The sequence below is a fragment of the Aquarana catesbeiana genome, linkage group LG08 (genome assembly GCF_042186555.1).
Source record: "Aquarana catesbeiana isolate 2022-GZ linkage group LG08, ASM4218655v1, whole genome shotgun sequence".
Lineage (NCBI taxonomy): Eukaryota > Metazoa > Chordata > Amphibia > Anura > Ranidae > Aquarana > Aquarana catesbeiana.
The window spans coordinates 7,871,851-7,884,900 of record NC_133331.1 but is presented as its reverse complement, the minus strand read 5'-3'; the positions used below and the strand labels follow the sequence as shown (position 1 = coordinate 7,884,900).

The 13,050-nt window shown below is 44.7% G+C and overlaps 1 protein-coding gene across 1 annotated transcript in view; it reads right to left on the bottom strand.

The window, feature by feature from the left end:
* Positions 1-12,141, bottom strand: part of SLIT1 (slit guidance ligand 1) — a gene marked incomplete at its 5' end in the record, with an annotated part of 182,812 nt that extends 170,671 nt beyond the window's left edge. The window contains 4 exons of the mRNA XM_073595360.1: positions 1,119-1,282; positions 7,722-7,793; positions 10,894-10,965; positions 12,044-12,141. Coding sequence (XP_073451461.1) covers positions 1,119-1,282; positions 7,722-7,793; positions 10,894-10,965; positions 12,044-12,141 — 406 coding nt within the window. The remainder of the gene's footprint in view (positions 1-1,118; positions 1,283-7,721; positions 7,794-10,893; positions 10,966-12,043) is intronic.
* Positions 12,142-13,050: the final 909 nt, after the last annotated feature.

Below are 13,050 nucleotides of genomic sequence, written 5' to 3'. Positions count from 1 at the left end.
AGAGGTGCTACATATGTTTAGACCTGAAGTGGTGCCCACATTTCTGGGTTTCAAAAACTCCATTCTTTTGTTTCCAGAAGAGAAGTGAGGAACAGGGAGCCGGGGGCTGTTTATTGGTCAAAATGACCTTTCCAATTTTTATAAAGTGTTTCCAATAAACCTTTAGAACAGAAAGTGCTATCTACATCTTTTTGTTTTTTACAAAATGACTGCTGTAGAGGCCCATTCTCTATGTAAGCTATCAGTGGTTGCCTGAACCTTCTCTGGCTGGTTGGTCAGCGCAAAACAACGAGGCAAAATAAAAGAAAATGACAGCTAAAGTAGATTAACTATGATTTCACAGACAGACACGGATGTGTGGGTGGCACATAGGAATGGCCTGGTCTCTCAGCAGGACCGTCTCCCAGGTTCATTAATGCTGGTATAAACAAATGTCAATAACATGCTTGAGTGGAGGTCTCCATGTTGCCCATCTGTGTGGCGGGAAGATGAAGCCAACATTAATATTTTATTATATTGAGAGTCTCTTTCATTCAGCCTTATGGAAGGTCTCAGCTGCGGCTGCTCTGAAGCAGATGTGACTCATTCACTCCAACACTAAACCCCCATGTCTACCTTCTGTATGGCAGCCAATGCAGAGTGGTAAGCTGGTTCTATAGCTGCGAGGAGACTGCTACATCCTAACCAGATCTTAACAAGACCACTGATTCGAGAAAATGAAACCCCCCCCCACCACCAACATTACGGAAGAAAAGTGCATGTTGGGCTTCCTGATGGTGACAACAGTGGCCCAATTCCTGCATAATGTGTGTTGAAACTGTAACTTGAAGCCTCCATCTGGACCCAGGAGCACAACCGGGAGATAGTGCTATCACACACATAGGTTGGACTTGATGGACTTGTGTCTTTTTTCAACCTCACCTACTATGTAACCACCCTATAATAACAGTGCCTGAACAAGAACCTTCCCGGAAGGACCACCTGGGATTATTTTAATGAAAGCTGCAGACCTAAAAATATTCAGATTTTACTGATTGGGTTCTCATCTACTTTGACTGAAGCGTTTTGGGACAAATAACCGAAACCCTGTGAGGAGAAGAAGACAAAAGCATTCAGACCTGAACAGGTGAACTCGTGCTTCTGGACCTCGGCCACGTTCAGTCCTCGGAGGGGAAGAGGCCCGGTACACTGCGTGAATAATCCAATGGTCGGCCGCTGGCGGAGCCACTGAGATAGCCAGGCCAAGTGACAGTCACAAAACAAGTTGTTGGAATGCAGGCGGCTGAAATAAAACAAAAAAACAAAAAACAAGCGTAAAATTAGATATTCTAGAGGAAAATGTGTGGTCAATATTATTATTTAATGATTATTTCCAAAAAATAAGTAAATAAATAAAGGAGGTGGTAGAAGTGTTGGGCGGGGGGGGGGTTAAACCCTAAATTAGCACACGTTATTAAATTATGAAAGGAAAGGAAGCGTAATTCTTGTAAGCTTGAAGGCAAATGGGAATCCTAATAACATTTTAGACAAGGGAGGATTTATGAGATCACATTTGACCTACAAATGTCAAATATGTCTACTACAGGTACTAAAGGTGTGAAGTATTGCATCTCTTTGATGTTTCCAAATTGCTTTTATAGGAGGCATCACTGGAGGCAAAATTCCCACTTTAGCTCAGCCATTCCCAATTAAGGTTTCGTGGAAATCTAGGGTTCCTGCAGCAATGTTTTGGGGTTCCTTGAGCTGTGGCTGATTGACTTCCCATCTTATGATGCTTTCATTGTTCCAGGGTAAAAGCCACTTGGCAGAGCCAGTAGCCTGACACCAATGATCTTTTTTAGCTGTCTCTAAGGGTGGCATTCGTCCCACTTGCCACCAATGCAAGAGGCAGTCTTCCCACTGGTCACCAATGCAAGAGGCAGTCTTCCCACTGGCCACCAATGTAAGAGGCAAGGTTCCCACTGATCATCAATGTAAGTGGCATTTTTCCCACTGACCACCGGTATATGTTCCTACTGGCCCCCAATGTAAGGGGCATTCTTCCCACTGGCCACCAATGTAAGGGGCATTCTTCTGATCATCAATGTAAGTGGCATTTTCCCCACTGACATCCTGTATAAGAGGCAATGTTCCCACTGGCCACCAATGTAAGGGGCATTCTTTCCACTGATTACCAATGTATGGAACATTCTTCTCACTGATCACCAATGTAAGGACCATTCTTCCCACTGATTACCAATGTAAGTGGCATTCTTCCCACTGATCACCAATGTAAGGGGCATTCTTCCCACTGGCTACCAATGTAAGGAACATTCTTCCCACTGATCACCAATGTAAGGGGCATTCTTCTGATCATCAATGTAAGTGGCATTTTCCCCACTGACCACCAGTATAAGAGGCAATGTTCCCACTGGCCACCAATGTAAGGAGCATTCTTGCCACTGGCCACCAATGTAAGGGGCATTCTTTCCACTGATCGCCAATGTAAGGAACATTCTTCTCACTGATCACCAATGTAAGGGACATTTTTCTCACTGACCACCAATGTAAGGAACGTTCTTCTCACTGATCACCAATGTAAGGACATTCTTCCCACTGATCACCAATGTAAGGAACATTCTTCCCACTGATCACCAATGTAAGGAACATTCTTCCCACTGATCACCAATGTAAGGAACATTCTTCCCACTGATCACCAATGTAAGGAACATTCTTCTCTCTGATCACCAATGTAAGGAACATTCTTCTCACTGACCTCCAATGTAAGGAACATTCTTCTCACTGATCACCAATGTAAGGAACATTCTTCTCACTGATCACCAATGTAAGGAACATTCTTCTCACTGATCACCAATGTAAGGAACATTCTTCTCACTGATCACCAATGTAAGGAACATTCTTCTCACTGATCACCAATGTAAGGAACATTCTTCCCACTGATCACCAATGTAAGGAACATTCTTCCCACTGATCACCAATGTAAGGAACATTCTTCTCACTGATCACCAATGTAAGGAACATTCTTCTCACTGATCACCAATGTAAGGAACATTCTTTCCACTGACCACCAATGTAAAGGGCATTTTTTTCACTGACCTCAAAACGGAAGGGGCATTTTTCCCAATTGATCCCTGATGAATTGGTTTTGGTAAAGTTTCCCTGAGATCTGATGATCCCTGCCCAATGTCTTTTGGCCAAAGCCAGCAATATGACCCAATTATCTTGTTTAGCTATCTGTCATGGTGGCATTTTTACCACCACTGCAAAGGTTGGAACTCTTCCTACTGACCACCAATATTAGGAACATTTTTGCCATTGCCCCCCCCCCCCCCCCCCCCCCACACCCAGTAAAGTAAATTTAGGAAGGGTTCCCCAAGAACTAAAAATTATTTTAGGGATTCCTCTGGGGTAACAAAAAAAAAAAGCTGAGAAAAGCTGGTTGAGCTTATAACACCATTGACCTTGCTTTGATAACTGGCCAACTTTCCATCAAAAGCCCCAATGATAACGGCACGTGGTAATAAACTCATAAACAAAATGTAAATTAAAGCTGAAAATAAATGACGCCCTGACTAGAATGCTCCTCATTTCACTGAAGTCTTTTAAATAATGTATTTCTCTTTACAGACCCATTACAATCTCATCACAGCCTATCCCACTAGATATGGTATTGTCATGTAAATAGGAAATGGATTAATTCTCCACCCCCGCCCCCCCGCCCACCCCCCCCGACTCGCTAATAATTCCACCTCAGCGCATAGAGCAATCGGCTGAAATAGGATTAGGATATATTACATATTGCATGAGTATCAGACTTATTATTGGATAAAGCTTTTACTGCTTCTTCCCAGTCATGCGTGACATTCCATTTACCGCCAGCCAGATTATACAGAACGCAGGGAAACGTCGCTCTAACCATCGGCGTCCCTCCATTCCGATTACTGCTTACGAACCAGCAATTCATTAGAAGGAAATTAATAATTACCGCAAAATTCTACGACTTATCTTTAAATACAAGTGTGCAAAAAAATCAATTAAAAACGTTTCCTGGTTTAGTAAAGGCCATACTGGGGATAGAAGGCTCCATTTACTGGGGTGGATTATTTTCCCTTCATTTGTTAAAAATATTACATTTTTCAGGTGTGGAATCGTTATTTTGTCACATGATATCAATAGAGTAGCTGTGTGCAAGGAGCGACTTCGGTATCAGTCCCAAATTAATATAAGCGAATACCACAAGGGGGAGACTTTGATGATACCCAGAAAACTATTAGACAATAGTGCCAATAAAAGGTCAGGTATTTATTGAGATCAATATTAAAATAACTCCCAGACAAACATTACGGGAGGAAATTGGAAACATAGAGCGTAATAGCATAAAAATACCGCATACAGTGCCTTGAAAAAGTATTCATACCCCTTGAAATTTTCCACATTTTGTCATCTTACAACCAAAAACGTAAATGTATTCTATTGGGATTTTATGTGATAGACCAACACAAAGTGGCTCATAATTGTGAAGTGGAAGTCCAGTTTAAAGGCTGTGTCATGTATGGCGCCCCCCGGAGTCAATACTTTGTAGAACCTCCTTTCTCTGTAATCACAGCTGCAAGTCTTTTTGGGGATGTCTCTACCAGCTTTGCACATCTAGAGAGGGACATTTTTGCACATTCTTCTTTGTAAAATATCTCAAGTTCTGTCAGATTGGATGGAGAACGTCTGTGAACAGCAATTTTCAAGTCTTGCCACAGATTCTCAATGTGATTTAGGTCTGGACTGTGACTGGGCCATTCTAACACATGAATATGCTTTGATTTAAATGATTGTAGCTCTGGCTGTATGTTTGGGGTCGTTGTCCTGCTGGAAGGTGAACCTCCCCCCCAGTCTCAAGTCTTTTGCAGACTCTGACAGGTTTTCTTCTAAGATTGCCCTGTATTTGGCTCCATCCATCTTCCCATCCACTCTGACCAGCTTCCCTGTCCCTGCTGAAGAAAAGCATCCCCACCACATGATGCTGCCACCACCATGTTTCACGGTGGGGATGGTGTGTTCAGGGTGATGTGCAGTGTTAGTTTTCCCCCCACACATAGCGTTTTGCTTTTAGGCCAAAAAGTTCAACTTTGGTCTCATCTGACCAGATCACCTTCTTCCACATGTTTGCTGTGTCCTCCACATGGCTTCTCACAAACTACAAACAGGACTTCTTATGACTTTCTTTCACCAATGTCTTTCTTCTTGTCACTCTTCCATAAAGGGCAGATTTGTGGAGAACACGACTAATAGTTGTCCTGTGGACAGATTCTCCCACCTGAGCTGTGGATCTCTGCAGCTCCTCCAGAGTTACCATGGACCTCTTGGCTCTTCTCTGATGAATGCTCTCCTTGCCCGGCCCGGTCAGTTTAGGTGGACGGCCATGTCTTGGTAGGTTTGCAGTTGTGCCATACTCTTTCCATTTTCCGATGATGGATTGAACAGAGCTCCGTGAGATGTTCAAAGCTTGGGAGGTTTTTTTTATAACCTAACCCCGCTTTAAACTTCTCTACAACTTTATCCCTGACCTGTCTGGTGTGTTCCTTGGCCTTCATGATGCTGTTTGTTTACTAAAGTTCTCTAACAAACCACAGAGGGCTTCACAGAACAGCTGTATTTATACTGAGATTAAATTACACACAGGTGGACTCTATTTACTAATTAGGTGACTCCTGAAGGCAATTAGTTCCACTAGATTTTAGTTAGGGGTATCAGAGTAAAGGGGGCTGAATACAAATGCCCCCCCACACACTTTTCACATATTTATTTGTAAAAAAATGTTGAAAACCATTTATCATTTTCCTTTGATTTCACAATTATGTGCCACTTTGTGTTGGTCTATCACATAAAATCCCAATAAAATACATTTACATTTTTGGTTGTAACATGGCAAAATCTGGAAAATTTCAAGGGGTATGAATACTTTTTCAAGGCACTGTATTATAAAGCATTAGATAATAGTGGATGATAGTGAGTTGTCAAACAAGAAATAATTATGATCCTGATAAGCATGCATCCAAAACCTTCATGCGTTTCGACTTATCAAGTCATCCTCAGGGGTATGGTAGTTGATAGTATATCAGAAGAATCTACGATCATATATAGTATAAACATCTTACATTATGCTGGAGGTCCACATAGAAGATGGGGGTACCATGAATCAAAGCACTGCGTCCCAAACACAAGGGACATACAGAGATCAACCCGATTGGCTAGGCATATGCCTGAAAGCTGTCACTGGTATGGCTGGATCTATCAGAATATAACTAAAAACCTCCAAATGGAAAAATTGTCCCTTTGCAACAACGGGGGGATCACATCTGAGGTCACCCCCCCAGAATCAATCTATATGGATCACAGCATACCTGCTATATCTGCTACTGGCCCTGGGCTTGCTCACCTCCTGGTGGGGCAATCCTGAGGACTGCAACCCAGTAATAACATGCAGCAAAACCCGCCATCAGGAGCTCTGGTGAACACCGGTTGCTGAGCCACCTAGGCTCCTGGACAGCTCCCTGCCTGACTCCTTAGACAACCTTGCCTTGTGTCTTATTACTTCTGAACCTTGAACCCTTTGCTCCTCCCATGAACTTTCTATTTAAGCCATGCCTTTGCACTTCCTGTTTGCCAGATTATTGTGCTCTCTCCAGCCAATGTCTCGCTCTTGTCGCACCTTTGGCTTGTTCCTCAACTACACTTCTGCTTGACCCCAACCTGCACTTGTTACTGACAGTTTGTTTGTTCACTGACCACCCTTTTGCTTGATCCCTACCTGCTGTACCTGCTACTGGACCCCGGCTTGCTCACCTCCTGATGGGGCGATCCTGAGGACCACAACCTGATATTAACACACAGCAAAAAACATCTCCACCATATGGAGCTCTTGTGAATACTGGTTGCTGAGCCACCTGAGATATTGGACAGCTCCCTGCCTGATTTCTTAGACAACCTTGCCTTGTTTCTCTTGAACCTTGAACCCTTTCCTCCGCCCATGAACTTCCTATTTAAGCCACACCTTTGCACTTCCTTTTTGCCAGATTATTGTGCTCTCTCCAGCCAATATCTTGCTCTTGTTGCTCCTGCTGCCGTCTGTATCTCCCCTACCACTCGTTACTGACCTATGGCTTGTTATTGACTATGCTTCTGCTTGATCCCAACCTGCAACCACTTGTTACCGATCTTTGACTTGTTTACTGACTATGCTTCTGCTTGTTTTCCCACCTGCTATATCTTCTCCTGGACCCTGGCTTGCTCACCTCCAGGTGGGGCGATCCTGAGGACTGCCACCTGGTACTAACACACAGCAAAACTTATCTTCACCATCAGGAGCTCTGGGGAATACCGGTTAGTGCTTAGATTCCGCACCTCAGGTAAGCTCGAGTCATCCGCCAGGGTGACTTGCTTCTGTACTTATCCTGCTGGTCGGTGGGAGCCTCTCTACTGCTATAGCTACTGGTCTCCGAGCCTAACCTGTGACCATGGACACAGGTCACACTGGACTCCCATGTGTTTATAAAACTCTCCAGTTTTTAAAATTCTTTCAGTGAAAGAAGTATTGCGTCCTTTATTGAGCAACTAGTAACCGAACTTCTGAAGAAAAGAACATTTCCGCTTCTACGCTCGTAGCGAATAATTGCATAGCCAACAGATTAAAGAGTTTTGCTTCCAGACTGCAAATCCTCTATACTTACAATGTCCTTAGTTTGGGCATATGGTTGAAACTGGAGACGGGGATTGTGGTGATGTTGTTGTTATTGAGGGTTCTGTAGGAAAGAAAAAAAAAAAGAACATTTTAATCACACGCAGCTAAAAATGACAGAAGGGAAAGCCGATTCCCAGGATAGAGGCACATCGCGTTTGGCAAAGCTAAAGTCTCAGCACTCAGCACTGTTCCCAGGACAAAAAATGCAACACAAACCACAAACACAACTGACAGCAATTTACCATCTACGCCTCTAATGAATGTTGTGAAGGAGAGGAATTCCTCATTGGAGCACAAGAATAGGAATGCGTAGCTGTGACTTGAGCAACCTATCATTACATACACATTATCCAATATCGCATAACTCTTCATACAAGTCAACTACTGGGCTACAGCATGGGGAATCCATGTAAGATCTGATGACAGGTCAGCCCATAACCCATAACTGTTGTGTTACGTGTACTTCAGGAACCCATATTTTATTCAGTGCTTGGTGCCAGAATTAAAACCTCCCTCAGCAACTTAGAGGAACCTCAAGCATGCAAAAGCACAGTGCATCAGCACATGGGTCTTTGTCCAAAGTTAAAGCTCTTTAACCTTATTGCAAATTCACGGCGGACCAAAACAGTCAAGCTCCCATTTCACGTAACCATCATATTCAACAATGAAAGGGAAGCCGTCATACCTTACGATTAAAGAGGTTCTAAAGGCTCAAGGTTTTTTTTACCTTCATGTATTCTATGCATAAGGGTAAAAACCTTCTTTGTGCAGCAGCCCCCCCATCCCCAATACTTACCTTAGTCCCATCAAGATCCAGCAATGTGCATGAGAACAGGACTCAGGGAGTGTAAGAAGACACGGGGTCACACAATGAGATTGTAGGAGAAGCGGTTTAACCTTAAGCTGCATAGGGGTTTTTTCACTCTTGAAACCTTGAACCCTTTGCTCCTCCCATGAACTTCCTATTTAAGCCATGCCTTTGCACTTCCTATTTGCAAGATTATTTTGCTCTCTCCAGTCAATACCTCGCTCTTGTTGCTGCTGCTGCCGTCTGTATCTTAACTACTGCTCGTTACTGACCTTTGGCTTGTTCTTGACTATGTTTCTGCTTGATGCCAACCTGCAACCACTTGTTACCAATCTTTGGCTTGTTTACTAACCACGCTTCTGCTCGATCACCCTACCTGCTATATCTGCTACTCGACCCCGGCTTGCTCACCCCCAGGTGGGGCGATCCTGAGGTCTGTGACCTGGTACCAACATGCAGCAAAACCCATCTCCACCATCAGGAGCTCTGGTGAATATCGGTTACTGAGCCACTTGAGATACTGGACAGGTTCCTGCCTGATTCCTTAGAAGACCTTGCCTTGTGTATAGTTTCTCTTGAAACCTTGAACCCTTTGCTCCTCCCATGAACTTCCTATTTAAGCCATGCCTTTGCACTTCCTATTTTCAAGATTATTGTGCTCTCTCCAGCCAATATTTCGCTCTTTTTGCTCTTGCTGCTGTCTGTATCTCCACTACCGCTTGTTACTGTCCTTTGGCTTGTTCTTGACTATGTTTCTGCTTGATGCCAACCTGCAACCACTTGTTACCAATCTTTGGCTTGTTTACTAACCACGCTTCTGCTCGATCACCCTACTTGCTATATCTGCTACTGGACCCCGGCTTGCTCACCCCCAGGTGGGGCAATCCTGAGGTCTGTGACCTGGTACCAACATGCAGCAAAACCCATCTCCACCATCAGGAGCTCTGGTGAATATCGGTTACTGAGACACTGGACAGGTCCCTGCCTGATTCCTTAGAAAACCTTGCCTTCTGTTTAGTTTCTCTTGAAACCTTGAACCCTTTGCTCCTCCCAAGAACTTCCTATTTAAGCCATACCTTTGCACTTCATATTTGCAAAATAATTGTGCTCTCTTTAGCCAATATCTCGCTCTTGTTTATCCTGCTGCCGTCTGTATCTCTACTACCGCCTGTTACTGACCTTTGGATTGTTCTTTGACTATGTTTCTGCTTGATACCCTACCTGTTATATCTGCTGCTGGACCCCGGCTTGCTCACCCCCAGGTGGGGCGATCCTGAGGTCTGTGACCTGGTACCAACATGCAGCAAAACCCATCTCCACCATCAGGAGCTCTGGTGAATACCAGTTAGTGCTTAGACCCCCGCACCTCGGGTGAGCCCGAGTCATGCACCAGGCTGACCTGCTTCTGTACTTATCCTGCTGGTTGGTGGGAGCCTCTCAACTGGCAATGCTATAGCTACTGGTCTCCAAGACTGATCCCTGACCGTGACCCAGCCTTTAAACCGGACTCCCATTTAATTGTAACACTCACCAGTTTGTAAAATTCTTTCAGTGAAAGAAGTATTGCGTCTTTTATTGAGCAACTAGTAAAAAATAATTGCACAGCCAACAAATGAAAGCGTTTTGCTTCCAGACTGAAAATCCCCTATACTTACAATGTCCTCAGTTTGGGCATATGATTAAAACTGGAGACGGGGATTGTCATCAACATCACGATCCAGCGATGTGCACGAGAACAGGGTCGGGACAAAGGGTGGGCAGGAGGGGAAGCTGCCCTGGGCACAGCGAAGCAAAGGGACAGAGAATGGACACAGGGCGATAAACCCATTCTAACGCACGCATTAAGAGCGGGGAAGGGGGGCACGGTTGCGCATCCTTGCCCTGGGAGCGTTAGACGAACCTGTCTCTGAACTACATGAGAGCCTCGGCTCTCCAGGCACTCTCCCTCCTCATTGGTTGAGACAGCAGCGAGAGCCATTGTCAATCACAGCCAGTGAGCCAATGAGGAGAGAGAGGGGGTGGGGCCGCGGCTCTGTGTGTGAATGGACACGCAAAGCAGAGGCTCGGGACGGAGTCTGCTTGGATGCCCCCACTGCAAGCTGCTTGCTCTGGGGCAGGTGGTCTCCAAACGATGGCCCTCCAGTTGTTCAGGAACTACAATTCCCATCATGGCTAGTCAAGTCTGTGAATGTCAGAGTTTTTGCAATGCCTCATGGGACGTGTAGTTTCCGCAACAGCTGGAGGGCAAGTCTGGATAGGGTCTCACCACACTCATGCCTCCATAGTTGAAGCAACAGGTCCACCTGAAATGCCCTGTTGAAAATTAAAACTTGACACAAGACACGATACTTACAACACTTCCAACCCTCGCAGGGCTCGGAAAGCTCCATCTTCAATACAACTGATCAGATTTTTGTCCAGTTGTCTAGAAAGAAAGCAAAGCGTTAGGGAAAAATGTCCATCTTCCCTCCAGATGGTTAAACTTACAAACATTAGCGGCCATGTTTGGCCCTGTAAAGATGTTTTTATTTTAGGCTCCATTCACACGTGTGCGACTTGTCATGCAACTTTGGACATCAAAGTCACATGACAAGCCGCTCCCCATGTTTTCCAATGATAACCTTTAATAGATGTGCGACTTAAATTTGCAGCAACTTCAAAGTAGTTCATGCACTACTTTGGCCCGACTTTCATGCAATTTGAGGGCCATAGACTTCAATGTTAACCCTCAGAGGTTGCATGGAAACCTGAATGTTGTACAGTGCCACAGGTGTCCATTATCACTGGTCAAAGCCAAAGTGGTAACCAAGTGGCACCCTTCCAAAGTGGCGACAAAGTAGCACTCCAAAGTCCGCACAATTTTGGAGTCATCCAAGTGTGAATGGAGCCTAAAGGACAGACACTGAGAAAATAACATGTGGCTCCCACCATGGGCAAAGATAGCATGATCAGGGCGTTTTGCTAGAAGGAGGGATTTCCGTTGGATTGGTGTTGTTCTAGAAGGGTTGAATGGGGGGTACTAGGAGGGGGGATCTGGGGGGGGGGGGGGGGGGCTGTATGCTAGGAAGGGGAAATTGGGAGGGTTGTGCTAGGAGGGGAGATTTAAGGATTTATGCTGGAAGGGGGGATTTAGGAGTGGGGGGATGTTGTTCTAGAAGAGAGGGATGGGGGGTGCTAGGAGGGGAGATTTTAGGGGAGATTTGGGAGTGGGGGGGAAGGTTGGGAAGGGGTGAGTTCTGCTAGGAGCTACAGACCATTGAACTCTGCTTTACAGAAATGTGTCGGGGACCTGGCCTGCATGGAGTCGGGCTGAAGCTGCTTTCATTAGTCTAGCACTTAGGCTCTATTGGTGTGAGGCACTTTGACTTTTCTTTCCTTATTATTTGGTACTTAAAATAATTGAGGTGTAAAAATATCGAACTAAAAATGAAGTGCATTTCAGAGGACATAGACATCAGGGCACCAATACCACCCACCCCATCCAGAAAGAAAAGCATACTCACAGGTTTTTGAGTTCCGTGGCTCCTCTGAAGGTTTTCCTTGGAATGGCCTGGATGAAGTTTTCACTGAGGTCACTGCAAAAATCAAAGGAAATTCTCAGTTACGTTGACTGCTTAAAATATCCATAAACACATATCATTTATGAAATATTCTTCAGCTTGACTCATATTTTCATTTTTCTCTTCAGAGGTTTTTGAACCCAGGACACATGAGGATGGACTTGCCTGGAGTAGGCCTCCTGTTCTGGCCAAACACAACCATGACCAAATCAACCAATCTACACTCACCGGCCACCTTATTAGGTAGACCTTGCTAGTACCAAGTTGGACCCCCTTTTGCCCTAATTCTTGGTGGCATAGATTCAACAAGATGTTGGAAACGTTCCTCAGAAATTTTGCTCCATAGTGACATGATAACATCACACAGTTGCTGCAGATTTGTCGGCTGCACATCCATCATGCCAATCTCATGTTCCACCAAATACCAAAGGTGCTCTATTGGATGAGATGTGGTGAGTGTGGAGGCCATTGGAGGACAGGGACCTCATTGTCCAGTGGTGAGATGATTGGAGCTTTGTGACATGGTGCATTATCCTGCTGGAAGGAGCCATCAGAAGATGGGGACACTGTAGTCATAAAGGGATGGACATGGTCAGCAACAATACTCAGGTAGGCCATGGTGTATAGACCATAAAGGATAAAGGAGGTCCAACCCGCTACTAGCAAGGGGGGTCCTAAAAATGTGATCCGGTGTGTGTAGGTGAGCCACTAAAGCAGCTTTTAGTCTATGGAATGTAGCAGAAATATTTTGACGTTCTCTGTAGAATCCTCTAATGGTGTTCTATTTTTGTAACCCGTGAGCTTATGTTGTCAGACCCCTGATATAGTTAAATAAACAATAAGAATTTTTTTTTTTTGTACTAATTTACAGCATAATAAATATCAGCAGACAACAAGATCTGAAGATTTGAAGTGCCTTTTTTTTATCCCGGGTCAAAAGGCTCCGCGCT